At 37.3% G+C, this 26,262-nt stretch overlaps 1 protein-coding gene across 3 annotated transcripts; it reads left to right on the top strand.

Annotated features, from left to right (window-relative positions):
* Cat (Catalase) lies at nucleotides 1-24,572 on the top strand. 3 transcript variants are annotated; one of them, XM_069314175.1, is made up of 10 exons: nucleotides 1-23; nucleotides 13,768-13,939; nucleotides 14,263-14,404; nucleotides 15,517-15,667; nucleotides 16,142-16,338; nucleotides 18,259-18,376; nucleotides 20,239-20,376; nucleotides 20,708-20,917; nucleotides 21,480-21,638; nucleotides 22,008-24,572. In XM_069314175.1, the coding sequence occupies exons 2-10, from the start codon at nucleotides 13,816-13,818 to the stop codon at nucleotides 22,212-22,214; spliced, it is 1,446 nt and encodes a 481-aa protein (XP_069170276.1). In that variant the 5' UTR covers nucleotides 1-23; nucleotides 13,768-13,815; the 3' UTR covers nucleotides 22,215-24,572. The 3 variants fall into 3 exon arrangements, with proteins under 3 accessions (XP_069170276.1, XP_045583172.1, XP_045583173.1); XM_045727216.2 differs by lacking the exon at nucleotides 1-23 and adding an exon at nucleotides 3,650-3,873; XM_045727217.2 differs by lacking the exon at nucleotides 1-23 and adding an exon at nucleotides 5,431-5,600.
* Nucleotides 24,573-26,262: the final 1,690 nt, after the last annotated feature.

Genomic DNA, 26,262 nt, shown 5'->3' with positions numbered 1-26,262 from the left:
TAATGGAGGTATTATCATAGGAGGTAAGGAATTGTATCGCCATAGAAGGTGGTCTCTGGTTTGTGGTCGCCCGCTGGGCCTGAAGCTATTAAATCAATTGGTGGCCGGAAGCTACCGCCCGCCAGCTAATGGAGGTGTAGCAGTTTTCCGCATGAACGACGATAACATAAACAGTTATACAATGGCAAGGATCCTTAACGCTAGCCGCAGGTTTTTGCCAGATGGATAAACTTCATCTTGGAGACTGTCATACAAATGAAAGCTGCTTAAATGTTTACGGCGTTACACAATAAAGTGTGTAACGGTTCTAGGATTTGAACAATACTGCTTTTTCTACTTTGTCAATTTCCCTTAGAACCTTATAATTTGTTATCGCTGCCCCCCCCCCTATCTTTCTTCCAGTGTCTTAAGGTCTAGTTCTGTCTTTCCTCATAGCCCAATCCCTTCAGCTCGGGAACGAGCCTTGTTGCATATCTTTGGACCTTTTCTAGTTTTCCTTGTCGTTTTTTAAGGTGAAGGTTTCATGCCGGGGATGCATATTCAAGAACGAATCTCAACTTTGCTGTGTATAGGGTGTGCATGCGTGCTTGCGTGCGTGCATGTGTTGAAGGTAGAGGTTGTGGACAAACGTTCACCAAGAACAGAGCGTAACAGTCCCCAATGTTTCACCGCTATTCTTTAGTTAACTCTCCATTACTTTCCTGGTTTTGTTAGAGAACGCGCTCACATACACTATACTTTTCTTAGTTACATACATTCAGATTACTAACACTGTCACCTTGGCATCAGTGTTTCCTAAGATACTGTTTGTCATATTAAAATTACGTATTTAAAATTTTCTTGCCTCGTTACTGATCGTTACTGGTCTATTATTGCTGTTACTGGCCATTACTCAACAAAGATCTGCTATCAGAACTATAACAAACTCTGTCTTCATACAACACAACCCCTCTATTTAAATCCCTTAACATGCTAAACATACACTCCACACATTCTCATGTGCTATCTACATGTACGAAACCTTGTTCCTAAATGCCAATCTTGATCTGAAACTTTTCCTTGATAGGTGTAATAGAACTCATGAGCACCACACCAGAAATAAATACAACTTTGATATCCCCAGTCAGGCTAAATCTGGGCAAAGTCGCCATACAAGTAAAAGAACACAATCTTTGGAATTCGCTCCCTGATGAATTAAAACAATGTCCAACCCATGTCCTCTGTTCAAAAGTAAAATAAAGAAGTACCTTATTTTATTCTCGGAGTTTCCTGCCTTGTGCTTCAAACTCTCACTGTATCTTGTACTAACCATTTCCCCAATATTAGTACTTACGACACATATCGTTACCAGTATAATCACCTCTGTCAACTTATATTGTGATATATTATATTTGTTGATATAAAAACGTTGCTACAATGTACCCTTTCATCTTACCTGATATGTTAGATTAAGGAGCTGCCAGAAACACTATGCGTGTTAGTGGCTTTGCAGGAATCTAAAAATACCGATCTTACGTGATCTCGCCAATCCATTGTACGTTCCTGGAAATAAATAATAATAATAATAATAATAATTAATAATTATTATTATTATTTATTATTATTATTATTATCATGAATTGTCATTACCACGTTTTAATGATTATACATTTGTTCCCACTTATTAACATATTCCATGTTATCCCATTTACCTACTTGTTAATACCATGTCAATAAACGTTTGCCGGTGTATGCCTAACATGTAACATTTTTCATTAAACGTTTGCGTTAATAAATTTACATTTGAATAATTCTGCATTTGAATTAATTTACGTTTGAATTAATTAAAAATTAATAAATTTACATTTGAATTAATTAATATTAATTAACTCCCCTGAAGTAAGCATTTTTAAATATTCTTGGATAAATTATTTTAATTTAAGACTAAGATAAACACTATTTTCCGCTCAAGTGGAAACTACCTCAAGATCACGCTCAAGTGAAGTTTCAGAATTCATTAATGTTTTAATTCATTGAAAAAGACAAGTATTAAATTCAAATTAGTGAACATTAGTACTCGCCTAGTTGTGCTTGCGGGGGTTGAGCTTTGGCTCTTTGGACCCGACTCTTGACTGTCAATCCCTCCCATAATGAAGCCCCATTGATCAGCCCCTCCCTGCCAATGAAGGGGTATCCGGTCCTCTCCAATAGTACATCGCATTTTGGCATCAAAATCCCCAACGTCAACATATGATGTACTATAAATCATACCGGCTCGCAAAATTAATGGATTCCCGTTTTCTATTTGTGGGTCCTCGGTTAGGTTAGGTTCGGGCAATTTAATACATCATTTTTGTGACGTTGTGACAACTAGAGAGGACGGGCTGTAAACAATGGTATCTTGTGCTGTAGACGCTTGTGCGTGTTCCTTATAGATATCTTTTTCTGGATCAATATGTACCTTTATTATTTGCTATCGTACATGTTGTGTTTTCTATGATGTTATCACTCAACTATTCGTTAGCCTAATTCTTGGTAAGCAAACTTCATTAAAATTACTAATGTTCGTCCTCCCTTCGCCTCAAAAATTAGAAAGGAAAAGTTCTTTACGATATTGCTAATTACATTTTCGAGGAAAGCGGCGGGTATTGACTGCCTTTCTCAGAAGCTTGTATAAGTAATGGTCCGCGGCCTCAATGTCAGGGTCAGCGTAGGTGGGATTACTGAGTGTCAAGGGCAGTGTAGGTAGGGTTACTTTGTGTCAAGGTCGACCTAGGCAAGATTACTTTGTGTCAAGGTCGACGTACAGTAGGCAGGGCTATAGGGTGCTAAGGTTCATGATCACTATCAAGTACTCACCTAATTGTGCTTGCGGGAGTTGAGCTCTGGCTCTTTGGTCCCGCCTCTCAACCGTCAATCAACTGATGTACAGATTCCTGAGCCTACTGGACTGTCATATCTACATTTGAAACTGTGTATGGAGTCAGCCTCCACCACATCACTTCCTAGTGAATTCCATTTACTAACTACTCTGACACTGAAAAAATTCTTTCTAATGTCTCTGTGGCTCATTTGGGTACTCAGCTTCCACCTGTGTCCCCTTGTGCGTGTGCCACCCGTGTTAAATAATCCATCCTTGTCCACCCTGTCAATTCCCCTGAGATTTTTGTATGTGGTGATCATGTCTGCCCTAGCTCTTCTGTCTTCCAGCAACGTGAGGTACAGTTCACGTAGTCTGTCCTCATAATTCATGCCTCTTAGTTCTGGGAGTAGCCTATTGGCATACCTCTGAACTTTTTCCAGCTTCGTCTTGTGCTTGACTAGATACGGGCTCCATGCTGGGGCTGCATACTCCAGGATTGGCCTGACATATGTGGTATACAAGGTTCTGAAGGATTCCTTACACAGGTTTCTGAAAGCTCCCGCAAGTGTTGTATCCAGATTGTTGTAGGAATAAATTAAGGAATAAATTAGTAGATTTCTCTCTCAAATATATAGGGCGGCGGAAGTAGTTATGTGAATGAATGGTTGACTGTGTTTGGTGTGGTGGTTGTTGAAGACATGTTACGCGCCAGATAGCAGGGAACTCTTGAGTGTCACCAGGCCTTTGTTGACCGAGCCAGGTGGGCTCCGCTGGTGACCGGACGCTGGACCGGATAACGGTCCAGGCACAGAAGGCTTGTTGTGTGAAGCAGAGACATATCTCGCCCAGATGTGGATTGGGAGTGGAGATGATTGGCTCGAGCAAGTGGCATAAGTAGTCTTGATCCTACAGCCTATTCAGGAGCCCAGGTTACCCCAGGAAAGGAGCTGAGGACAGGAGAGGTCGACATGTCTGTGGGACTATTTACACACCCACTTGAGGCCGCAGCGCACATCTCGGTGGTGGAGAACGTGAGTAGTCATCATGAGTAGCATATGTAAGTGTTATGAGTGACTAACATTTTGGCTGGTAATTTGAGAGATAAGGAAAGTCTCCGGAGATACGGTATATTTAGGAATTATATGATCTGAACCACCAGACGCTGAAGTGTATCACTGTTTGTGATCCCTAGGCGGATGTTGTGAGTTTTATATACACTGAGGAGTGTGCACTTTTAATTAAACAATAGACTGTGATTACTCGGCATACTTAGCCATAATTTAAATAATTATTCGTGATGCATTGCTAGCTGCTCATCATAAGGAAATTGTTGCTCCCTCTCATGTGTTATCTCGTCCTTGTCCGACCCACGTGTCCCCCTCGTCCTGGTCCCCCACACGTGTCCCCTCATCCTGGTCCCCTAATTGTGGACCTACATGTTCACAAGCTGAAATTTGTCCTCCTACCTACCCTGATGGTCTTATCCCTAACCAATAGGGATAAGGGAGGCTAACTTATCCTTATGGAGGCTAACCTAAAAACCTCCCTACTTATAAAATATACTAAAATACCAATACAGAGTGAGCCCTCATTCCGTTTTAGGGCATGGCTATACCAAAAGAAACAGTTATTATAAATTGGGTTTAGTCAGAGTGGGAAAAATGTTGTAAGTGGAGTGCCTCAGGGCTCTGTATTGGGACCTCTGTTGTTTATAATATATATAAATGAGTTAGATTCAGGTTTCAGTAGCAACATTTGCAAATTTGCCGATGATACAAAAATCGGTAGGGAAATTAACACGAAAGAAGACTCGCTATCACTTCAAGTTGATCTAAATAGGGTTTTGAAATGGTCAAAAGATTGGCAGATGCAGTTTAATGCTGATAAATGTAAAGTTTTGAAGCTAGGTAATGATGATACAGTAACAAGATATGGGCCAATAGGCCTTCTGCAGTTACCTTTGTTCTTATGTTCCAAATACAGTACCTTATGTTAGGCTCATTCAAAGTGAATATCAGGTCAAGTCTGGCTTGTTCAGTATTACCCCTCATTCCTGCAGATTCAGTGTCATGCTGTTCTTGTTGTATAGTTTTTCGTTTGCTGCTTCCATAAATTTATTACAAGAACCCGTGTACCTGTGGGGTTTCCCGGCATTGTCTATCTTCCTAATATAGTTGAAATACTGCATGATAAGGAATGAAGACCCATTCCTGTTTGCATGGGTTGAGGTTTCAGGTTTAGAGAGTGGGGTTGAGTGTGTGTTTGAGAAGGTATTATAGGTCGACCTGTACATGTTAGGTACAGTACTTGTGTTGAAGATGTAATGGTTTGGGGAACGGGGTTGGGGAGCATGGGCCGCGGGGTGTGTATAGGGGTTGGATTGCGTGTTAAGGTGACTATATTTGGGGGAAAATGATGGAGGAGCATATAGGTTGTAGAGAGTTGAGTGAGGGAGACTGTGTTGGGGAAACTGTTGGGAACATTGGTTCTGGAGAGAGAGAGAGCGTTGGGTAGAGCTGGCGAGAGGGTTGTGGTGGAGATGGGGGGGAAGGAGTGGGGGTTGTTGATGTGGTAGGTGGGGGCGGGGTTGATGTAGTGGGGGGCGAGGCACCAGCAGGAGCCAGCAAGAGTGGCCAGTCTGCGCCTCACCAGCGTCGACCATACACCGCTTCACCGCTGCTCCAACACCACCACCACCACCAAGATGCCACGGGACAACGCCGCCAACCAACTCTCTGAGTTCAAGAAGAGCCAGACGGTATGTTTTGGAAAGTCAGATACAGTATATATATTAGTTTAGTGCAACCGGTGATGTTTGCCGGACAGGGGTATACTCTTGCTTGCTATATTGGTGCCTTGGGTACTTGATGTTTTACTGCTCAGTTACTTGGTGACTTGCACCTCCAGGGGCCTGATGGCTGAGTGGACAGCGCTCAGCGTTAATAGTTCTAAGGTTCCGGGCTCGATCCCAGGCGGAGGCGGAAACAAATGGGCAGTTTCTTTCACCCTGATGAGCCTGTTCAGCTAGCAGTTTATGTATTCATGCACGTTTTGGCTTTTATCTGAATTTACCAGAGGGGCCACTAATACTAGTGGCCTCGACGAGGACAGGAAGCCGGTGGCTTGTCAGAGGTAACCCCCCATTTGCCCTGGTGATCTTTTCTACCTCTATTTTAAAACCCAGCGTAGTTTTGGCGTTTACGGCTTTGGCAGGTAGGCGGTTCCACGGGTTTACAACCCTAAGGGTGAAAAAGCATCTCCTATTTTCTGTCCTGCGTTGTGGCTGAAATGTAGGACTGAACCGTTCTAAATTTTATTGAGGTCCCTTCCTCCCTCACCCCCCCCCCCCCCCCCCTCAAGATCGAATTACTAACTCCGCCCAGGATGCAACCCCATAACAAGCTGACTAACTCCTGAGTACCTACTCACTGCTAGGTAAACAGATGCATTAGGTGAAAGGAAATGTGCCCAACCATTTCAGTCCCACCCGGGATTCGAACCTGGAATTCTCGATTGTGCATCAAAAACGAACCCAACTGTACTACCGGGACCAAATATTTATTCCTTGCTGGCAATTCAGTTTGATTTAATTGCAAGTGAAGCATGCTGCAGGCTGCCAGTTATCAAGAAGCATAACTACAGTGTTGTAGTTATTGTATAAGGAATACAGTAGGAAGGCTTTATTGACATCAGGTAGTGCACGCTTACGGTAGAAAAATTTAGTGTACCAATATATTTGGTTAATGTTGTTAAAGATCTTAATTATCAAATGAAATCTTTATTTCAATACATCTCATGCTGAACCTAACAGGGGAACTGTGTGTATATTATTTTGTTTGAGGTTTACACCACTTCAAAAATAATAAATTTCTAGTACTGTACAGTTCCTGTTAGAATGGGGGACAGCTACAGCCTCCAGTACAGTGTGAAGTACTGTATTGTATTGTATTTTTTATTCATTCATTTACAAAATAGTTTGTTGTTAAAGCACATATACTGGTGGGCGAGTAGTATATACTTGTATGCTTGCTAGTGGCTTTACCATTTCCACGAAGTCCTTAAGATAACAAATAAGCATAATGATAGGTACTTTATAAAAGAATTAGAATTTACATAACTACATCAGTATTAAGAGATAAAATTAAACATTATATTATACTGGGCGAGTGGGAAGCACAAGACTCGTGTTAAGTAAATATCACAAAGTGGGATACTATGAAGATGAAATTAATGATTTCAGTTTTTTATTTGAACAAATTTATAAATATGTACACTACAAAACATAATTGGTAACTTAAACAGTATATATGAAATTGACCCATTTGTTACTCTTGTAATGTTGCTGTGTTGCATGACCACCTAAATAAACTGCAGCACAATCATTTGTGGCTATTCTACTCAAGTAATTTTTAAAAGGTGGGCGTAAAGAGTTAAAATACTGTATATAGTGTCGTGATGTACAGCTCTGATAAAGTATTAAATATTTTTTCTTGGTTGCACAATGCCCATTGTCACATTGTCTGTTTTGTTTTATTGTTACTGTACATAAATCAGAATTAGACTGTTATATATTTTATTTTTTATAGGTTTTAATTGTTTTCCAGTTCTTCCATTGTCATGACACGAGATTTCCCTTGTGACTAATTGTAATAAAGAAAATATAACATCTTAGAATTAGGGAGATATTTGCAGAAAATTAATAACTAAAGTCATATGATCATGCAGGGAAGTGCAACTGAAAGAAGTGTACAACCACTGTGATGCAGACAGACACTGCATGTCCACTTATTACCACTCTCATCTGGTAATAAGCATTAATGGAAGGGACTTTTAATACAAATACAGAATAAATAAATAATAATTCAAAAGATTAAAAAGTATTAAAAAATATAGTAAGTTATGTTGTCTTCATTCTAAAGTATAGTACAATGTTGTACTGAAGTTTTTTTTGTTTGTTTCTGAAGATTTTGAGGAACCATTTTACTCTGTATGAGGATAATGTAGGATTATCAGTGATTTTTACTGTATATACGTTATAATAATTGCATTTTAAATTTAAGGGCACTTAGTATATGGGCTTTGTACTGTACTATACTGTACAGTATTTGTATTATAATCAGTGTTTTATGTAAATATTTTCATAAATGCAGAATTTTAAATGGTAAATTCTTATTAAATAAATTCAGTACTGTACTGTTAATTTGTCAAGAGCAGATAATTACTGTGGCTCATAGACAACAGGTCTTTCAAAAGCATTGCTGAGAGATCACTTGAAAATAGATTGTCAACTAATGAATGACATTGTCACTGTAGAAGAGATATGGTGCTGAAGTATTTTGTCACCCATTATCTAACTTTTGTAATAAAATACCTAAGACATGCCTTTTCTAGACTAATGGGAGATTTCCTAAGTAGTCTCTATATTCAAAAGTGGGATAGATAGGAGGCACTAAATTACACTCCAGTGTCACTGACAGGTATTCTGTGTAAAGCGCAAGAGAAAGTAATCAGGTTGAGGATGGAGCATCTGAAGAGGTGGATCAACTATGTGACAAAAGGTCAGCATGGATTAAAAAAGGAAAAGTCGTGCCCGACAAACTTGATTGAGTTCTATGATTGGGTTACTAAAATGAGACAGGAAAAAGAAGGCTGGATAAACTGTATTTTCCTAGATTGTCAAAAAACATTTGAAACTGTTCAGTATAAAAGACTGGTATATAGAATGGAGAAGCAGGCTGGGATAACTGGGGAAAAACACCGAACTGGGTAAGAGAGTAACTGAAGGAAAGGAAGCAGAGAATCACTCTCAGAGAGGAGGTTTCAAGCTGGAAGAATGTAACAGGTGGAGTCCCACAAGGTTAGGTCCTGGGACTGCTGTTATTCCTAATTTATATGAATGACCAACCTGAGAACATGATCATGTCATGCCCTTAAATGAACATGTCAGTGGAGGTGTATACATAACATTGGCAGTATATTGGCCAATGTATTATTATATTGGTATACTGTATCAGTATTAAAATAACATGTGTAAGAATATCATTTAAAAACCTAAATCAGAACTCCTTCAAGGCAATCTACATAGCATTTGTTGCACTAATACTGGAATATTCAGCACCAGCATGAAATCCACACTTTATGAAAGGACTGTACAGTATAAAACCAAAATTTAAATACAGTACTAAGGTTTGTGACAAGATAGATGCCAGAGCTGAGATGATAAAGCTACAAGAATAGGCTAATGGAATTAAATCTCAACTCTAGAGGATAGAAGAAACATAGGGTAGATGATCACAACATAAAAAATGCTGAGGGAATAGATAAGTTGGACAAGGATAGCCTTTTCAAATTCAAAGCATGACAAGAGGGGACAAGATGCTGTAAATGGAATAAAGCTGAAGGAATGTAACAGAATACTTGTACAGTACACTGTATGAGTAGTCAACAAGTGGAATGGACTGAAAGTAGTTGTTGTGGAAGCCACCGCTGTGTACAATGTTAAGTTCAGATTTTGAACATTAATCGGTAAAACAAGGCTAGTTTGTCTAAGATTGTGAGGCTAGATGTTTTGCAGGATGACTAATGGATGCCAAGAGTACTATTTTAGGTGGATCAGGGTTGGTCTTATTTCTTCTTTATTGAGAGGGGGTTGGCTCCGATGGAGACCTCAATGAAGTTGATGGAGATAAGATGGTGACTGCCGAGTTTGTAATTTCATAATCTTCAAACATACAAAATGAATGTTCTATTGTACAAAGAAATCGCATTAACTTGTCTCAACGAGAAAATCAATGAGCCAAACGGAGGATTTGAACCTATACTCTTGGTATTCCCAGGCACACATGTTGTAGTGTAGTGTAGTGGTCTAAGGTGTGTGCTTAGGGGTGAACACTTGAATGGCACAACCTTTTGGGGTTGACCCAGGCACTGCCAGGTACCCCATCTAGTTAATAGACAAAACAGATTGTTTTTACTTGCAATCTTGGGTGCCTGCTGTGGTTGGGAAAGTTCTTAGTTGGTAGACAAACCAGAAGACTTTTGTTCCTGTATCCTCCAGTGTTACCAAAAAAAAAAAATAAAAAATAAAAAAAAAACTGCCTTAAAATAAAGATAAAACTAGAAATTAGTGGCCTATTGGCAGCATTAATTATTCTCTACTAACAAATATCAGATTATTAATCAAATTAAATATGGTAGTGTGAATGTGTAGCAGGTATTTAGACAACATATGAGTTGGTTCGTGTGTGTTCATTGTCATCGTCTAAAAACTGGACTAGCGCTAGTCTGTAGACAGTGGGGAAAATCCCACTCGACATCTTATTGGGTAAGAATGTTTTTTTTCTTGATCTTCCTTTCCTTCTTTGTTCTTTTTTTCTGTAATTTTTTCCTTTTAAATTTTTAATTCTTCCTTTCATTTTCTTTCATAATTTGTTCAATTTATTTAGTTTATTTCTCTACTTTGTTCCTAATATTACTACCACTTCTCCATGTCCTTTCTGTTCTTTTTGTGATCTCTCTCCTTTCCTCCTCATTATTCTTCTGCTCTTCTTTTTACTTCATAATTAAATTTCCAGTTTAAAAGTTGTTCTTAGTTTTCCTCTTGTAGTCTATTCATTTCATGATTTTTTTACTTAATTTTCATTTTGATATCTTTCTCAATTTAGCAAAATATTTCATAAATGTTTAGAAGAATTTCCCATTCACAGTATTCTGGAACTATAATATAATTTCCATGCAGAGTTTTTTAATAAATGTCACTACAAAGAAACATCTGATGGCTAATGACAACTAGTTAAACTTGATGTTGACAAAATTCAGGACATGTTAAATATTTGTACTTTGTACTTGCTATGCAACGACCTTATGAACTGTGAATTATTTAGAAAAGAAAGTAAAGGTATAGAAAATGTATCTAAATTTACCTGAATTTACAAGAGGGGCCACTAATACTAGTGGCTTAGATGAAGACAGGAAGCCGGTGGCTTGTCAGAGGTCCCCCCTCCCCCTCCATTTGCCCTGATGATCTTTTCCAGTTGTTTTAAAACCCAGCAGTTTTGGCATTTATGGCTTTGGCAGGTAGGCAGTTCCACGGGTTTACAAGCCTATGGGTGAAAAAGCATCTCCTGTTTTCTGTCCTACATTGTGGCTTGTTGAGCATGAACCCATTGCTCCTTGTTCATGTTACATCTGACCTTTTGAAGAAATTGTCCAGTATTTTAAGTACAGTACAGTATTTTATAGGTTTCAACGAGATCCACCCTGTCATGCCTGGTTTACAGTGTTACCCCTGTGGCGCTCAACCATTCCTGATACGAGAGATGACCAAGCTCTGGGATGATTTTTGTTCCTCAGTGAATTTATTTGAATCTATTGAATTTATTTATGTCTTGGCTGTATATGATATATTGTACAGCCTTTGAGGATGAGGGATGGTTGGTAGACCTTCAATAATAATGAGAAGAGGCAAATTTGTATAATACAGTACAGTAATTCAAACACAAACAATTGACAACTATTTGTTATGTCACAATTTTGGTAAGAGAAAACTAGGTAGTGCAGGGAAAAATATGTACAGGTAGTGGTATATAAACAAGTAACTGAGAATTTTTTTAAATGTTTAATTTAAATTAAAGTTCTGAAAAAGTTGGTATATTTTGAGAAGCACTAGATGCTTCTTTAGGCAGGGTAAGTATGGCTGTTCCCATGGAGAGGAACGTGTAGCTTACAGTGTATAAGCATGGATCTATTTATTATGCTGATAGATTCTGTACATTTGTTACCTTTGCCAGTATACAGTAGGCTGTAGTATTGAATAGTGTAATACAAAAGGAATGGTAATTAGTACAGTATATTGGAAAATGGTAGTGAGGAGGCGCAATATTCGTGGGGGTGAGGGTGCTGAATGACTTGCTGCTCTGTTTGTCTCGACCCCCACACTTTGACCTTGACTGTAAAGTCCAAGGACTAAGGGGTTGCACACCAACACTACAGTAACATGTTTGTACACGTCTATATATTCTTCATAGTATCTTTATTTTTATGAAGGGACATAAAAATGTTAATTACAAAAGGCCCTGTTGTTGTATATAAAGTTTCATTAAATGTAGGAAAAAGCAGTTATATATGAAATTAATGATAGGACTGTAGGTGAAAATGGCTTTGTGGATTTATTTGTATTAATGTTATTACCAGATTGTGAGTGCTAGTTATTCTGGTCGTGTGTGGAGCAGTAATTGTGTAACATTGTAAACTTCATTATCTCGTCATTGGATACAGCACTTGAGGTCTGTCAGCATGATAAGTCAACCTCAAGTCACTCTTGGGTCTTTGAACATAATTTTTCAGTTATTATTATATATTTGTTATTAAGTTCTTTTATTAATACATATGAACATGTTAGAAATTACAAATATTTTATTAAGTAATTTGGTAATTTTGAGTGTTTATTTTCATTAATAATAATAGTTGGTGATTGGTACTGGACTGGTTAAGAGGAACTTTTTGTTTTGTTTTACTTTAACCTTCTGGAAGCTGACTGACCAGTACTTAGCAGCGTAGTGGTTTGGTGCCTTAGATCACTGGATAAAAGAAGCTAAAATAGAATATAATTGAGCAGGTTAAGAGTTGTATAAGTAATGTTTGTTGGGTTTCTTCTTGTGTGGCATCTTCACCTGAGATTAATAGTATGCTTGTGATATTTTACAATTCTGATATATGTACTGTATAGTGTGAGTGTGGTCCCTCAAAAATTCATGTAGTATGGTTGCAACTCGGCACCTGTGACCTTCAACTGCAGCATAGTTTGAGATGTTCTTGACAAACCTGTTTCTGCAGCCTCTCACAAGTCCTGCATTTGTGCTCTTGCGCCTTATATGCAAGCCTCTTGGTACCACCTACCACCACTCTCTTACTGTTGTATTTATCTATGGCATTTTAACTGTTCATATTAATCACTAGCTATCTTTTCTACCTGTGTAAACTGTTGCACTTCAGTGCTATAATTTCTTTTTGTCACCCATTTTAGGGGTTTCATTTTTTGTTACTCTCAAATCTGCTCCCTTTTTATCTACTCTATTCATTGCTAACATTGCTATTTGTAAATTAAGAATCTACCTACTGTATTATGCAGTCTGCTTTACTCATTCTCCCAACAAAATATTCCACTATACCATATACAACAGTTTACAGCATCTGTAGGATCCTCTATCTTATTCATGGAAAGATAAATCATATAGAAAGTGAAATAAAGCTGTCACAAGAACCGTAAAATAGTCTGTAGAGTACAGTACTAGCAAGAAACAAACATGCCTAGGAAAGATGTGTGACATGTTATATATATCCTAAAACTTTACTGAAGTTAAATACTGTATTACCTTTAATTTCTGGCCCAACAAACTAAAACCTTTTAATTACTAAAGTCTTTTGCAAGGTACAGTACTTAACACAGTTGGCTCTAGGGAATGTTTTCAGTGGGGATAAATTGAATATTTTAGTGTTTTGTGTATGCCTGGAAATTTTCACAGATTTACTGTCAGTTCGTTGTTGTTATTAGGTCTGTAAGGTTAGTAGGTATGTTTCTAAATACAGGAGTATGTAAAGTAATGTGTGGTGCTCAAAATCTTGAGTACTAGGCACTACTTGAACAATAAATTATTTAGGTACTCGGGTTTCTTCAAGTTGTTAATACAGTACAGCAAATTGTGTTCGTATATCATCCTTAGCCCATGTATATATTTTTAAATGATCAAAAGCTTTTTATTCTTGCAACTCTAAAACAAAGTACTGTGCAGGAACTTGTAGGTTGTTGCACTACATGCATTATAAAAATAATTGTGCTTTGTCATACGATAGCATTTAGTTTGTAAGGTTTTGGATACAGTTTGTAAGGTTTTGAATACTTTTTATTAGTCTAAATTTCTTTTTAGGCTCCAGAGCGTCTGACAACAGGCCTCGGATGTCCTCTTTCTGACAGAATGAACTCCCTGACTGTTGGGCCACGAGGCCCCATTCTACTTCAAGACTTGCAGTTAATTGATGAGATGGCTCACTTTGATAGAGAACGCATTCCTGAAAGAGTCGTTCATGCAAAGGGTGCTGGTAAGTCATTTTTGGATTGTTGTACAGGTATTCAACACGAGTCAACACGAGGAGGAAGTAGATGAAGAGATACTATGCAACATACAATTACTGTATGTTATTTTAAAACTGGATGTGTTTCCATGTGTGTATTCAGAACTAAGCATACATATTATGTTAATGTTTGCAAGTTTTTCTGTTGCCTAAACTTGGATTAAACCACTGTATTCATTTAGTCTTGATTCAGAGAACATTAATGAATCTATGCTTTTGGATAAAGTAACTTGGGGAAAAGAACATTAAATGTTTTGCTGTATTGATGCCATCTATACCATTTTTTTCAGGTGCATTTGGATACTTTGAGGTGACTCATGACATTACCAAGTATACCAAAGCCAAGATATTCAGCGAGATTGGGAAGCGTACACCGCTAGCTGTGAGATGTTCAACTGTTGGTGGCGAGAGTGGCTCGGCAGACACTGCCAGGTGAGGTTCAGCAAACTTATCTTCTCAAGAAATGTATAAAATAGAACGTTCTGGCTCTTGCATATTTTTACTCATTCATATCATGCAAAGGTTATACCATTATAGTTGAGGACAGTTGGCAATTAACAAATTTATAGATTGTGATCTTAATAAAGAGCAGCGAAGAAATTTTCTTTACACGAGTCGTCATAATGTTGCTTTCTGTTATGTTTGTGACCTAAGAAAAAGAAAGGATATAATTTTGTTGTATTAACACACACATCTTGCCCTCATTTTATAGACCTTAATTTCAATTGGTAGTACAATGCTGTGAATTGCCCTATTCAAAGCTTACACTTAAGTGTTTCATTAGAATAAACAGAACAATGTCAAAATCACCTTTAAATTTAACTTGCCAAAGGCTCACATCTGTAACCCAAGTGAGTATATAATTCATTGTGTTGGGGACAGGAAGGTAGAGTGTAGCTTACTGTGTAAGGAGTAAGACAGGAAGCCAGAGTGTAGCTTCCTGTGTAAGACGGAATAAGGAGTAAGACAGGAAGCCTTTTATTGACAGGATTTATAAGACAGGAAGCCGCCTTCCCAAAACCGAATTACTGACCCTGCCCAGGATGCAACCCCACAACAAGCTGGCTAACTTATTCACTGCTAGGTGAACAGAGGCATTAGGTGAAAGGAAATGTGCCCAACCATATCTGTTCTGCTGGCATTCGAACCTGGAATTCTTGAGTGTGCGTCGAACGAACACAACTGTACTACAAGGCCCCTTATATGCTTTGGTTGTGTTCCTATGCCTACTGTATATCTTTTGATCTGCTGGTATTAAATGTATAGAGAAATAGGTTGATATGGTGGCACAGATGTACATGTGGATAGTGTGGTCATAACTTCCAGCAAGCAATACAGTATGTTGTTCCTTTGCTATTTGGATCTATTATTTAGTTGCAAAGTGGTGTCCACAAATTAGAATCTGTATAGTTGTTCAACTTAAACATTAAGATCTGTAGATAGTACTGTTCTGTAATAGGAGCATAGAATGCCATAGGGAAAACTTGTTTCATACTTAATAATTTAATAAAGTTGTAATAATTGCTAATTACAACTGTTATCAGGGACCCCCGTGGTTTTGCAGTCAAGTTCTACACTGAAGAGGGAAATTGGGATTTAGTTGGGAACAACACGCCCATCTTCTTCATCCGGGATCCCGTTCTTTTCCCGTCTTTCATTCACACACAGAAGAGGAACCCTGTTACTCATCTTAAGGTATGAACAAGTTAATGGAAAAAAGTTGTGTGTGTAAGAGCTTGTTGAGTCCTGTATTACTACAAGATGTAATGATTTTTTCATATAAAATAACATGAAATTTGTTTAATTTTTTTACTGTTTTATCCCGTATTTACTGTATATAATTTTTATTTATAATTGTTTGGTATAAATTTTCAATCATATTCACATAATGCATTTAATCATATGTGCATTATATGCATTTGTGCATTACAGTATATACATTAAGGGGCCTAAAGGCAAGTTCACCCCTGAACATTTTTTTAGATTTACAGTATATTTCTTTGATATATATCCTTTTATTCTTACTAAAAAAAAATGCAGCATTGCAAATACTGTACAATACTCAATAATATGTTCTAATTATAAAACTAAACTTGTATACAGTACACTTTCCAATGACTCATATTTAATTGATCTAATTAGTAAATATTTTATCTGTAAATGTTTCAGGATGCAGATATGTTTTGGGATTTCATGACATTGAGGCCAGAAAGCACACACCAAGCCACTTTCTTATTTTCTGACCGAGGAACCCCTGATGGTTATCGTCACATGAATGGCTATGGCTCGCACACATTCAAGTTGGTTAATGCCAAGGGAGAGGCAGTTTACTGCAAGTTCCACTACAAGACAGACCAAGGGATTAGGTAAGGCTTAAAATTTCCTTGAGCTATCTGTAGCCAATAGCTTTATTTCCTACTATCAAGCAATTTAGTGTTAAGAGAATTGCTACAATATGTTGTTCATTTATCAGAATTTATCTCCTAGTTAGGAAGTTGTAATTTTGAAGTGTGATGGCTTCCAAATTTTCTGTATTGTATAGAATTTGATTATTAGGTTAACTTATCTTACAACTGTTCTCCTATTTGTGCTCACTTGCTACAACAACACCGCTTTTAATACTTCTCAATATCACCATGCAATTGTATGCTTTAATAGTTAGAACTGTATGAAATGTTTTAACTTGTCCACTCATCATAACGACGTTCAGTGATGGAAGCCACACGAGGCGCTCTGCCAGGCATGTAAACACATGCATCTTTGTTCAGAAAATTATTTAACAGTACCTTGATAAAGCATTGTAGCTTTCATCCAAAAATTTGGTTTAATAATACATTTACACATGAATTGGGCCTTCCCTTCACTTTCAGTAGAGGTTATTCTATAAATTTTGGTAACTGACTGCATAAGTAATAGTTAATGATATCAATTGGAAACTGTAAAGGTGGATTAATGAAGGATTACTATAAAGGGGTAAGATATAATTATGTGCAAGTAGCTTTAATAATAACTAAATACAGTAAATGTAGTCTAAAATTAAGCGTGGTCAGAGATGGCAAGTGTGTGAGAAAGTGAGGATAGTGTGTGAATAGTACACTGGATACTGTAGAGAACAGGGCTAGATGGTGGAAGTTTGTTGAGAGGAAGTAAATGTTTTGTTTGCGCATGATAACTAGAAAGGAGCGCTGTATGCTTGCCTAGTTGTATGACGTAATGAGGGGGTCTACTGTGGAGATTTTCTAAAGTGTGGGATTTTAGTTTTCTGTGATGCGTAGTGTGTGTATGATATGCATTGATTGGTGTAATTGTGTAGCATCATATGCTTCTTTTTCATCTTTTCCTTTTGTCTAATGCTTCCCCCACTTTGCGAGAGTAATGTCAAGGTGTTGGTATTGCAAGGGATAGCAGTATGATGAAATTTGTCAAATAATGAAAAATAACATAAATAATTTTATACTGTTCTTGAGCAAGGGGCATGACCCTATAAAGTAGTAATAGATCATGGACTTGATTATTTTTATATTCAGAGTTCTAGGTAAATCTATCTCTTGCTTGAATGAGCTGTAAAATTCATTTAACAAATATTTTCAATATTTTGAGCTTAACTGGAGGGTAGAAATTGCAATTGATAAACGGTTCACAAGTACTGTACAGTACTGTAGAAGTAAAATTAAGACTGGAAAATGAAGTTGAAAAAAATCATAAATTTCATCAAAGAAAGTCATTTTTTGTTTTTCCGGAGTAGAGCTGTGATGGATGTCTGAACAATCAATATGATGACATTGCATTCAATAAAGATAGTGTAAATGAATCATTATATTCTTGCCTAGATGTGCTGAGCACATCTAGGCAAGATCAAGGGTTAGCTCTGGCATTTCTTTCCAGCTTCAGACATCTGATATAATAATACAATACTCCCAATTTCGTATGGAAGTTGTATCAAATTTTAAAGCTGTGGATTGAATTTGCATTTACAGTACCACCTTTTCCTATAGTTCGTTCTGTATACAAAGCTACCAGTTTTCATTATTTTGGCAGGATGTTAATTAGTCTTGGCAATTAGTCTACAGTTTTTCAAAGTGTTTAGTTTTGACACTAATATTGCCATAGTTGTATATTGTCTTAGTAATTTGTACAGGTTTTGTGTAATTGTTCATCTAGTTCTTAAGTATTTCATAACAAACCTGTACTTCATTGCTGCAATTTGTGGTAAGTTACTATTTTTCACAATAAAGAAATTTAAATTGGAAATTGAGCATGATCAGGAATATATTTGGAAATTTCAGGAATTTGACTGCACAACGGGCTGATGAATTAGCTGGGACGGACCCGGATTATAGTATTCGTGACTTGTACAATGCTATCAGCAGCGGCAATTTCCCATCTTACACCATGTATATCCAGGTAAGGCTTACGGAATCTTTCTCCCTCTACACCTTTAGAGACCTGGGCAATTGGGGATAATGGATCATGTTCTAGGGAAAAAAACATGGTATGGCTCTATATAGGCTTTAATAATTAAGTGCCATGTAAAGTGAGGTTTATAATTTGGAAAGTGTTTAAAGTAAGTTTTGAAAAGACCGTATTAGAATTGGATACCTTTAAATGCAGTTTTCATTCCCCAAGGAATGTTTCCTGTTGAAAAGTGAAAACCAATTGCAGACGGTCAAAATAACATATCTGAAAATTGGCCCTCAAATTTAAAAACAAAAAGGAAATAGTGATGTTTCAGTCCATCCTGCACCATTACCAATTGCATCCAATAATTTATATACCTTGATGGTCAGTGCTTCATTTAGTGATTATTCTCATATGTTTTTCTACCCTAAGTAAAAAGGCACTTGTGCATGTATCCGATTCTTGAGACATCAAATTCATAAACTGATTAAAATGCTGTATATACCTTGACTCTGTGTGTGTGTGTGTGTGTGTGTGTGTGTGTGTGTGTGTGTGTGTGTGTATATATATACACATGTCGAAGCTGCATACTTCTTTTGCATGAGAATTTTATATCCCCATTTTGTAGATTTTTAAATTAATGTTTTCAGATTCACTGTTTTAAAATGCTGCTGTATTGCTTGCTCCGATTGTCTTCGTATTACATGTTAATAAGTGGAAGAACTTGCTACAGTGCTGTAATGGTTGATTGTAGGTTAAGGAAAGACTGAATATGTGTGTAGGTGTATTAAAACCAAATTTTTGGATGCAGCCAGTTATTCTTAATGAAGGTAAATTAAGTAATATTGCTTTATTAAGAATAATTTTATGGTTAATCGGATTCACTTTACTAAAAGATTTATTGTCCTTTACTGTCTGTATAGAATCTATAATTACCCCTTGTGTTAGGAATCTATTTGATATTTAAGCAGTTGTATACAATTCTACTATTGAATTCTATTATTAAAACTGTGTACAATATAACTGCTCAAATATCAGAGATGCCTAATAAAAGGAGTAATTATATATTCTATAGACAGTAAAGGGCAATAAATCTTAGTAAAGTAGATCTGATTAACTGTAAAATTATTCTTAAAGAAGGTAAATTAACGTCTCATTAATTTATATAAGCACAGCCCTCGTGGTGCTCCGAGTGGGGATAATGTTTGTGGGCCTCCTGCCCACATTTCCCAGAAACCATGACAATTGAGCATTCATCTAAAACTTTGGCATCCCTTGGTAGATCCTTGGGAAGTATAGTCATAACGGTGTCCAATGATGGACTACACGAGGCACTATCAGACATATATGCAAGCTCCTAGAATCCTGTTCAGTACAATGTTCACAGCCCCTTGAGAAAGGATGTAGGTTGCACCCAAAAAATGTTTTATTGCACTTCACCTATATTGGATCTTGCCTTCACCTTCATGTTAATGATTATTGAGTGATATACAATCTAGAAGAGGGCACTGTAAGAAATATACAGTACTGTGTGTGTGTATTACTTAATGTTAATTTTGCATCCATTGTCATTGTTACTACATTTCCATCTTCCTTGAGATGAGTTGCAAACTTTGGGTTAGGATAAAGAGTATTGCCTCTAAAAGAATCGCTGGTAAAGATATTCCTTCATGGTACCAGTCTTATAATGATTGAGTAATTGATTGATTGATTATTATGCTTTGTGTGTAGTTATTGGGTTAGGTTATGGTGATGTTATCACAATCATTTGATAAATGCTCAACTTGGCTGAAAAGGTATAGAAATGTAAATAATGCTTCATGTGGATATTTGAGATGCATATAACTGATATAAGATTATCTTTACAGGTTATGACATTTGAACAAGCTGAAAACTGGAAATTTAACCCATTCGACTTGACGAAAATCTGGCCTCACAAAGAGTTCCCTCTTATTCCCGTTGGCCGTATTACCCTTGATCGCAACCCTAAGAACTATTTTGCTGAGGTATCATTTTGCTCTTTTGTTTAATAGGGTAATTGGAGGAGGTAATAACAATTACCTCCTTATGATTGTCTAATAATTGTTTCTTGCATTACAATATTGCTGTATGGTTTGGCCTGTTTTCCAGATATACTGTTAATTTTTTTATGAGACGTTTTACATACCAGTAGCTACAGATCTATAAATTTGTTTCATATTGTATTGTTTCAGAAAAGCAGTTCAGCATTACTGCACTGCAATAATATTTATGATAATAGCTTTTTTACCTTGATCTTTGCTATATGCCTGTACTCTTTCCATAAAGGAAGACATTATTTTTCTATTATACCATCAGGTGGAACAGATGGCAATGTCACCTGCCAACATGGTTCCTGGAATTGAAGCATCTCCTGATAAGATGCTTCAGGGTCGACTCTTCGCCTACAATGACACTCATCGCCATCGACTTGGTCCCAATTACACTCAGATTCCTGTGAACTGTCCCTATCGTGCCCGTGTGAGAAACTATCAGCGTGATGGACCCATGACTGTTGATAGTAACCAAGTAAGTTGCACATTTGTCATTTCACAGTTGCGTAATTGCAGGTTACGTCAGTTGAGAATGGGATTAATGTTGATAAGTATAGATGGATGGATGTACGGATGTACATAGACAGTTATGAACTGAAAGATGAATACTGTATATGTGTTTTGTTATATTTCCAGCTGGACTCCTCTTTTTTTTTTTTTTTCTTTAAGACATTTAGAAACTGTTGGTCTCCAGTTCGTAATTAGTTCAGATTATATCGATATTCTTATTTATTCAGAAAATGTTATTTTTTTTTCATTATATCAATTTTGAAAGTCCAGATACCATGAAGATGCTTGTACCATTATAGTCTTTGTATGAAGTCGAGTAAATTAAAAACTGAAGTAAGAGGTAACATTAGATGGTTAAGGCTATCTAAATCTTTCTTTTGGACAGGTTAGTCTAAATTTTGTCGGAAAACTCTCGTCAAAGTTACATTTCTCTTGGTGTACTCGGAAGGATCAATAAAGATAATACAGTATACTTTAGTACCTAAATTACAGCTATTATTGTTTCATAATGTGTAACTTGTTTGCAGGAATGTGCACCAAACTACTACCCGAACAGCTTTTCTGGTCCCGTTGATTGTAAGAAGACTGGGTTTGCAGAGTGTAAATACAATGTGACAGGTGATGTTTCACGGTATAATAGTGGCGATGAAGACAACTTCACTCAAGTTGGCGACTTCTACCACAAGGTGAGACAGAATTCTGAAGTGATCTGCAATTGTCAGAGCTAATGTCTATTTACATAACTATATTTGCTTGTGCAGGTTCTCTGTAGTACAGTATGTAGTACCTGTATGTTCATTTTGCCTAAGTTTTGTGAAACATTGACAAAAATGGATCTAAATTTTAGCGAGGAAAATCGGAGTAAACATTTACTTAGCTTATCCATGGGATAACCCCCTTTGTAAATTTCTTGTAGATGACAGTTTTCTCCAAATGATTGTCAGATATATTGTTGGTGCCATTTTTGTTTAACGTTAAATTTTTGGGGAATAAAATATTTTGGATAGCATTTACCACATCTGTCATTGGCATAATTTTTTATTTTATTGCAATAGATTCTAAACGACGAGGGCCGTAAGAATCTTGTGGAGAACATTGCTAACCACTTGGTGAATGCACAAGATTTTCTGCAAGAAAGGGCTATCAACATCTTCTCACAGGTTTCTCCAGAGTATGGTAATGGTGTTCGTGAAGCTCTGAACAGGGTGAAGGCAAAGACATCTGCAATCTCTGCTTCCCCAGCATCTAATGCAAAACTCTAGATATGGATAAAATGGTATTCCTACCACCAGAAATGCACAATTAAAATATCTTCAAATTCTCTTAGTGATTAACATTATTTAGTTATTTTTATACATTTATGTATACATATATAAGCAATTTATATAAATATTTCAGGAAATAAGTACAGAGCAGCACTTGATTTCCGAACTTTAGTTATCCGAAACTTCCAGTTTCTCGATTGGGGTTGGGGAGTCATGCTACACGAACAAAGTTCGGGTAGGAAGGGATCTGCCAAACCTCGCGCCAGCCCGTGGTGGGAGATGGTTCAGTTTGCCCACCTGATTGTGTTAGGCGCCACCACTCAATAGAGTGCCTTCTACCCTGTGACTTCCCAGATTCACAGCCTATTATTGCTATTATTTTGATTTGTCACGAGGCTAGAGTGTTCATTCTGTGATTTTATTTTACATAACTGCACAATCAAGGAACATCTGTGCAACATGTCGGCTAAAAATGCACGCATTGCGTCAGTGATGGCTGACTGGTGGGTGGATGGATGGATGGATGGGGGGAGCTTAGGTGGGAGGCAGTATATGAGAGAGGGGGAGAATTAGTGGGAATGAGAGGGAGGGGGAGGTAGGAAGAGATGATAGGAGGTAGGCAGGAAGGGAGGAAAGTTGTGAGGGAGGATGGGAGAATTAGGGAGGGATGGATGGATGTTGAGTTGAACTGCGTGACCTTTGAGAGTATGGGATGTAGGGGTGGGGAGTGGTTTGTCGGTGGTGGGGGAGAGACCGGCTCACTCCCGAAGATAAGCCTAACACACTCGGCCTAGGCTGGCTGGCCTGGGCCGGCTGGCCTGAGCTGGCTGGCCTGGGCCTTCCGGCCTGGGCTGGCTGGCAGGTTAATAATCAGCTAGGAACAATTAAGGACTTTTATAAAGCGGATCAGGACTTCACTTATTGGCGAGTACAAACAAAATACGGTCGCATTTATGCTATGAACCTGTCTATTTCTTCCCCTACAGTTTTTTCATAAATTTTTTGGAAAAATTTCTTTTTACATTTCTAGTTTATTTTTTCCCTCTATTTCTCCTTTACGAACTTAAATGATAACCGACGGGTCTCGTCTCCAAGGGGTTCGGAAACCAAGTGGTGCTCTGTATTGGCATCTTAATTTTGTTATTGTAAGACCTTAAATGTTGCATTGTTAGTTGGTGGGGCAATTTTCAGGTAATAAATTTTTAAATACATGGAAATTTTAGTGTGTTATACCAACAACTTAGATTGTTCTATCTCCAGCACTTTATATGTGGAAAGTTGTATGCTGTCATTAATTAAGATTGGCTTTATACATTTTTCATGAATATATAATTAATGCTTTGTTCCCTCTCATAGCTTGAATTCAATGGGACAATTTATTATTTTATATTTGATTTTTTCAACAGTACAATGAATAACCCAACATTCCGAATAAATAATAAGGACTAAAGTCCATGGCATGCAATGTCATAGGTTTTTGCAACCCAAGAATGTATCTGTTATATACTGCTTTGCTACTGTTAAGTAATATCATTGCTTAATTTCTTTAATAAAAAAATAAGATAAATTTCAGTGAATAACAAATCTGTTGAGAACTGGAAGAATACCCGAGGTGTGGTAGTGCATGAGAATAGCCGAGAGCTGAACAGAGCAAGTGATCAGTTAATGACTTTGCTTCAGACGTTGACGTGTTCATGCTTTTGTCTTCAAATTTCTGTTAAAAAAATTGTTTTATTTGCTTGTCTCACCATTTACGTTGGAATAATTTTCAAATGAGGTATATAGTTGATTTCTAAAGGGAATAGATGCTATACAGATTAAATAGTTAATATAGGAATGGATGTTTGGGCTGTGAATATGTAACATAAGAAGTACTTGCTGTTGGGTTTTATACCCAATACATTTTTGTTAATGTGCATCATGGTGGCATTTCCTTACAAGTGAAGCTTCATTTATATTTACACAAAAAGTTGTGGTTTTTATATTAGAAACCTTCTTGTGTACACAAGGTGAAATAGTCTTCATAGCTTTCATTTTCTTTTTGCATCTGAATAGTAAAATATTGCATCATTTACAGGTAAATATAAGCTTGGAGAAATGTTTCCTCTCTAGTTTTAACATGGGAAAGTGTGATTTTAATGTAAGTAATGGACATGGTATTATTAGGAATTGATTTACTAAAAGAACATTACTAATGAACTTTTAACTGTAACATAGTGATAAATAATATTCACATGCTGAAGGTGAAATGTAGGTGCTATTGCATTTAGATAGTTAAATTCTATGATCAGATACTGTTGACATAGATTTGCTTGTTTTTAAGGAAAATGGTTAAAAAATAAAATGTGTAATTTATTCTGCAGTGTAATTAACCCCCTTTAGCCATTTGTTTAGCTATTATAAATAACAAATTATACAATCAAATAAGTAATTATCAAAGTTTTATTTTTATAAAATAACAAAGAAAACTAAACCCGGAGGGCTATATAGCACCACATGGGTCAGTATTTGAAAGTTCCTATATATCATTCAGGATGCCAATATGAGAGCAAACAGATGCAAAAGCGATGCCGACTATCAAGTTTGCTATTTTATCGAGGAACAATTTGAAGGGGCATTAGGAAAGCAACATTTCTGACCCTGAAAATAGATACGTTGTAAATTACGAGTGTGATGGATTGGTACTTGAGTGGTGAAGTTATATAATTTTTTAATTTGGGGTGAAATTTACATATAAGGGTTAAGCCTTTATAAAATTTAACTAGAAATAGACCCAGGACCAAATATAGCCTGAAAAAGGATTAGGTTTGAAGTTAAAAAAAAAAAAAAAAAAAAAAAAAAAAAAAAACCACAGTGTACCTCAAAGCAGACCATGAGGACTATGTGTACAAGTGCAGTAAGTGTGTGTGGACAGGTAGCTGCTCTGGATTCTTGAGTGTTAAGCAAAGGAACAAGTAGAAAAATTAGAGGTAAGAAAGATTGGAAATTGTGAAATTAAGGTCAGGTGGTACAGGTAAATAGAAGAATGGCAAGGGAATGAATTCAGTCATGCAGACAGATTCAATTTAGGGAGCAGGTGGAGGCATAAATGGTCAGAATCTATATCAAGGGCAAGCAGAACAAAAGGGTCAGAAACAAAGTGCTTCTTTTCCTTAGGGCAGGAAGGAGGAGGGATACAGTTTGCTTTTGGCTGGAAAATAAGAACATAGGGCCGAGATGGGCACTGGCAGCAATGTTTAGTGTCAGACACTATTTATAGATGAATGTTGGGGCCAGTGGGGATGTGGGTGGATGTTGGCTGTGATTGAGGTAGGAGAAGGGCTAAGAGGCAGAGTAGAGATGAAGTGCAGAAGGGGTCCACTTTACCAATGGAAGTACTGAGAGGCAAGGGACTGGACAGTGTACAGAGGACAGTCAGGGAAGGGCACTGGGGAGAAGGGACACTCCTAGCAGCAGACTACAAGGGTAGGAGAATGATGCATCTCAGTGGTGAGGACACAAACAATACCAGAGCAGGGAACTGTTAGGAAAGACAGTTCAGTGTTTCTGACTAGCAATGCAAACATATAAGATGTATGTAAAGAGACCCAGCCACCAAGTTGAAGACTTGCATCGGGAAAGGGAATACTGTCCTTGTGCTTGAGATACAGAATAGACAGTCCCATTTTAAAGTCAACACGAGACCATGAGAACAAAGGTGATCACCACAACTAATGTAGTGAATTGAAGTAATTCAGTAAATTATTACAGTTGTGCAAGTAAACTTCATGATATCTTATCAAGCTATCAAAGTACTTAATATGGCCAGACTTGCTACAAAAGCCCCAGTGCAGAGTCCCACTTACAAAGTTTTGCAACCCACATAGTAAAAGCTTCTACCCCTCCTACAGTTATGAAACACCTTTTTCTTTAACACTCATTCTCCATTGCCATCTTCACAGATGGGTCTAAGTCTGTCAACAGTGTAGGCTACTCCACTGTCTTTCCTGACCACACCTATTTGTGCTGCCGGCCTCCCAATCCTAGCACCTTCACGGCTGAAGTT

The sequence above is a fragment of the Procambarus clarkii genome, chromosome 78, assembly GCF_040958095.1.
Source record: "Procambarus clarkii isolate CNS0578487 chromosome 78, FALCON_Pclarkii_2.0, whole genome shotgun sequence".
Lineage (NCBI taxonomy): Eukaryota > Metazoa > Arthropoda > Malacostraca > Decapoda > Cambaridae > Procambarus > Procambarus clarkii.
This window is presented reverse-complemented; position numbering and strand designations above follow the sequence as displayed.

Bases quoted from the DNA above. Each gene is read 5' to 3' on its own strand.
- Cat (XM_045727216.2), top strand. From the start codon at position 3,811: ATGTCTGTGGGACTATTTACACACCCACTTGAGGCCGCAGCGCACATC. The intron at 13,940-14,262 runs GTAAGTCATTTT...CATTTTTTTCAG, and splicing joins CGTTCATGCAAAGGGTGCTG to GTGCATTTGGATACTTTGAG. The intron at 14,405-15,516 runs GTGAGGTTCAGC...AACTGTTATCAG, and splicing joins GGCTCGGCAGACACTGCCAG to GGACCCCCGTGGTTTTGCAG.